Source organism: Erinaceus europaeus, chromosome 13, assembly GCF_950295315.1.
Source record: "Erinaceus europaeus chromosome 13, mEriEur2.1, whole genome shotgun sequence".
Lineage (NCBI taxonomy): Eukaryota > Metazoa > Chordata > Mammalia > Eulipotyphla > Erinaceidae > Erinaceus > Erinaceus europaeus.
Window position 1 is genome coordinate 92098756 of NC_080174.1, and position 4491 is coordinate 92103246.

Below are 4491 nucleotides of genomic sequence, written 5' to 3' on the forward strand. Positions count from 1 at the left end.
CAGAGACGTCTGCTTGAGCTTGATTCAGCATCAGCTCACTCGTCTCTCATTCTTCATCCTTCGGCGATGCCCCCCTCCTCCAGGTTAACCCTAATAACCTGCTGGGGCTGGCCCCCAGCAGGAGAGAGAAAGACAGACACCAGCGGACCTGCTTCACCGCTTGTGAAGCGACCCCCCCCCCCCAAATGTGGGGAGCCAGGAGGCTTGAACCAGGATCCTTATGCTGATCCTTGCACTTCGTACTATGTGCGCTTAACCCGCTGCACCACAGCCCGGTCCCCTCCCCCTCCAGACCCATCACTCTTCAAATGTGTCCAGACAATTTGAACTCATCTGGATTGCCTTGAGAGGTGTGTGTGTGTGGGGGGGGGGGGCAGGTCTCCACATTCTTTTCAGACTGCACAGATGACTAAGATAAGAAGACTGTGGCTACCGAAAGGGTCTCTTGCCCATTCCAAGGCCCCGCCACCCTCCAGTCCATTTTGACAAATCGGAGGCCAACGCTGAGGACAGACTGGCTTAGAGGATGGACAGAAGACATCCCATAAATGTGAATAGTCTTATTGTTTGTGTTTGACCAGAGCACTGCTCAGTTCAGGCTGATGGTGGTGCTGGGATTGAACCCGATGCTTCTGAAACTTTAGAAATGACAGTCTTTGGAAGAACAGCTTTGCTACCTCCCCAGCTCTGACTCTTTTTTTGAAGGGGCTGTGAGTGTGTGTGTGTGGGGGGGGGGTGGCAAGTGGAAGCTGCAGAGGCTCATCTGTGACCTTCAGGGATTTGGAGAACCATCTTCCAAGTGCACCTCAGACTCCTCCCTTGGCCAGCCCGCCATGGGCGCGACTGGGAGAAAATCGGGTGCACTGTAAGCCTTAAACTCAAGAGGCCTGAACTTCCCTTGGCGGAGACGAGGAGATGAACACGCCGCCCTCCCCCTGGAGTCTAGCCCCCTCAGCACAGGCAGGCCGTGGGAGGGAGGAACGGCTTCGGAGAGGAGCAATTGCTCCCCTGCCACGACTTTTCTGGGTGTGTGAGTCTGGGGGCGCATTCTTGGGGGCATTCATCACATTTGGTTCCTGACTGACTTAATATTCTAAAAAAAAAACACCCGGCCCTTAACCTGAGGGCCCCGAAATGCTGTCAGGAGTGAGGGCAGCCGTCTGGGAGTGAGTCAGGTGTGAGGTCAGCCTCAGCATCTGGAGTGTCCGCCTGCCTGTCGCTTCCTCCTCTCCCACCCTTATTTGGAGCCCCTGACAGCTGAGCAGGGAGCTGGGCGCAGGCCAACAGACACCCTCTGATTCTCTTGTTCCCTGCCGGGGTGGTTGCTGAGGAGAGAGGAGCCTGAGGCATCGCTGCAAGATAACCAAGGACTCTTTTTTGCTCTTCTCACACCTTTGAAGTGGGAGCCTCTTGAGGCAAATCGACAGGAATGTGGCTCTTGCCACAGAGGGTCCGGGGGCTGCTGGCACTGCTCAAGGTGGAGGGGCTGTGACCAGCTGCGGCGCTGATAACTTTAAATGGGCATCTTCTGCCGCCTCCTCGCTGGCCAGCCGCTTTATCGCTGCAAGTGACAGAATGGGGAGGGTTCCATCCCTCTTGTGCTCCCTGGGAGCCTGGGGGTTATAAAAAGAGGAGGGACAGGACAGCCGAGAGACAGAGCCGGACAAAGGACAACAGGGGCACCAGGAAAGCTCTCCAGATCTGGACGGACACCACTCCGGCATGGGCCCCTTCTCCACCATCGTTATGAGTGTCCTCCTCTTCCTGGCTCTCCAGCTCCCGGGACCAGCAAGTGCCACCCCCATGTACAGTGCCGTGCCCAGCGCAGACCTGATGGAGTTCAAGGTAGGGCCAGCCAGGGGGCACAGCCTGGGACCCGAGGCTCGGTGACACTGTGCACGTGAGACCTCTCCATTTCCCTGTGTTTTTCCTTTTGTAAAGAACTTGCTGGACCATCTAGAGGAGAAGATGCCTTTGGAGGATGAGGTGCCCGGACAGGTGCTGAGTGAGCAGAGTGAGGAGGCAGCGGGTTCGTTCAGCCCCCTCCCCGAGGTGCCTCCCTGGACTGGAGAGGTCAGTCCGGTCCAGAGAGATGGAGGTGCCCTTGGGCGGGGCCCCTGGAACCCCTCTGACAGATCTGCACTCCTTAAAAACAAGCTGAGGGCCCTGCTCAACACCGCCCCCCGGAGCCTAAGGAGGTCCAGCTGCTTCGGCGGCAGGATGGACCGGATTGGAGCCCAGAGTGGATTGGGCTGCAACAGCTTCCGGGTAGGAGGGGCTGGGAATGAAACGGGGCGGGGGGCCGACTGGCTGTGGTTTCTTGGCCTGGGGATTAATACCACCGGGAGACATTCTCAGTAGAAGAGGCACCAATAGAGACGTTTACTCTCCTGAAATTTCCAAGCCCACTGGATGCTTCTCTCAGGACAATGACATGTCATCCTGCTGGGAAAATGTTAGCAAAGATAAAAATCAGGGCCACCAACACTAGAACTGTAACATGTCCACAGGGCAAGTCACTTTTATATGTAGACTGGTAACCTGAGTGCCTCTTTAGACATGTAATACTGGTGGTCTGCAGGTGGCTCAGTGGATAAAGCATTGGACTCTCAAACATGAGGTCCTGAGTTCAATCCCCAGCAGCACATGTACCAGAGTGATGTCTGGTTCTCTCCCTCTCTCTTTTAAAATTATCTTTATTTATTTGTTGACCAGAGACAGCCAGATATCAAAAGGGCAGGGAGAGATAGAAAGGAAGAGAGACAGAGAGATACCTGCAGCTCTGCTTCACTACTTGCAAAGCTTTTCCCCTGCAGGTGGGGACCGGGGGCTTGAATGTTATAATATATGCACTCAACCAGATGCCCCACCACCTAGCCCTTCTCTCTCCTCCTACCCTTCTCATCAATAACTAAATAAAGTATTAAACAAAAAATGTGGGATTCAGGCAGTAGCACAGTGGGTTAAGCGCACGTGGTGCAAAGCACAAGGACCGGCATAAGGATCCCGGTTCGAGTCTCCGGCTCCCCACCTGCAGAGGAGTCACTTCACAGGCGGTGAAGCAGGTCTACAGGTGTTCATCTTTCTCTCCCCCTCTCTGCCTCCCTTCCTCTCTCCATTTCTCTCTGTTCTATCCAACAATGATCAATAACTACAATAATAAAAAAGGTCAACAAAAGGGAAATAAATAAATAACAAAAAAGAAATGTAATACCCCTCAGACTAAAGGAAACTGATCAGGATGAACTGTGTTACCTTCAAATCAGTAACTTTTATACCATTTCATGAAATCCAGGGAGTTGTCAGGTTGGGGTGTCTCGGGGGTAGGTGGCGTGGTTCTGTGTGGAGAATTCTGGCAGCAGAGCCAGTTCATATAAGCGAAATGTGCCTTTGTTTCTTTGTAGTACTGAAGCTCATGCCCAGAAGGCGGCCCAGGCCCCTGCAGACATCAAGAGGTCCGCATCCCAGAGGCCCCACCCAGACTAGTCCCATCTCATCACCATGGAGTCCAGCTGTGACCAGCACCCCGTCAAGCTGCAGCCCCCTCCATCGATGTTTCTCACACTTTGTGTTGAATGTAGATGATGTGGTTTCCCCACCTTCCCTACCACTGTAGTCAGTCTTGGGGGACATTCTCACCAGTGATTGAAATCAGTTTGGAGAACAAAAAAAAAAAAAAAAAAAAAGAATAAACTTCAGCACCACGGACAGATCTCAAAGGCTCAGGTCGGCATGGTTCATTTCTATTGTTTACATCTAGGGCAAAGGAATTCAGCTGGAGATTCCCTTTCAGTTTTTAAAATAATATTTTTATTTATTTGTTACTGGGTAGAGACAGAGAAATTGAGAGGGAAGCAAGGAGATAGAGCTGGAGAGAGACAGAGAGACACCTACAGTCCTGCTCCACCATTCATGAAGCTTTCCCCCTGCAGGTGGGGAATGGGGGCTTGAACCCGGGTTTTTGCACATTGTAATATGTGCGCTCAACCACATGTGCCACCACCTGGCTTGACTTTCTTGAATTTTACCTTTTGTCAGACAAATACTCAAGTTTCTTTCTTCTGCCCTTATGGAAAATAATTGCTGACTGGTTTAAAGAGCCATTATAAAACCCACAGCAAATATGAACAGGAATCCCATGGACCATGCTGCCCAGAGCTACAGATTGTCCATGGCCCTTCAGGTCTGCTGCACAGACAGGACAGCTCCCCCAGCCTGGTCGTGGAAGTCCTAGAACACTTCTCGGTCTGCTCTTCTGTTTGGTTCCTTAATTTATATTCATATTACTCTTTTATTTATTTGATATATACAGAGAGACAAACTGAGAAGGGAGGGGAAATAGAGAGAGAGAGAGACACCTGCAGACCTGCTTCACCACTCGTGAAGTTTTCCCCCTGCAGGTGGGGACCAGAGGCTTGAACCTGGGTTCTTGTGCACTGTAGTGTACACGCTCAGTCAGGTGTGCCACTGCCTGGCTCCTATTTTATTTTT

General features: G+C 52.1%; 1 protein-coding gene across 1 annotated transcript; it reads left to right on the top strand.

The window, feature by feature from the left end:
• Positions 1 to 1641: 1641 nt before the first annotated feature.
• On the top strand, positions 1642 to 3712 carry NPPA (natriuretic peptide A). The gene is made up of 3 exons (XM_007532990.3): positions 1642 to 1845; positions 1942 to 2268; positions 3405 to 3712. The coding sequence occupies exons 1-3, from the start codon at positions 1723 to 1725 to the stop codon at positions 3408 to 3410; spliced, it is 456 nt and encodes a 151-aa protein (XP_007533052.2). The 5' UTR covers positions 1642 to 1722; the 3' UTR covers positions 3411 to 3712.
• Positions 3713 to 4491: the final 779 nt, after the last annotated feature.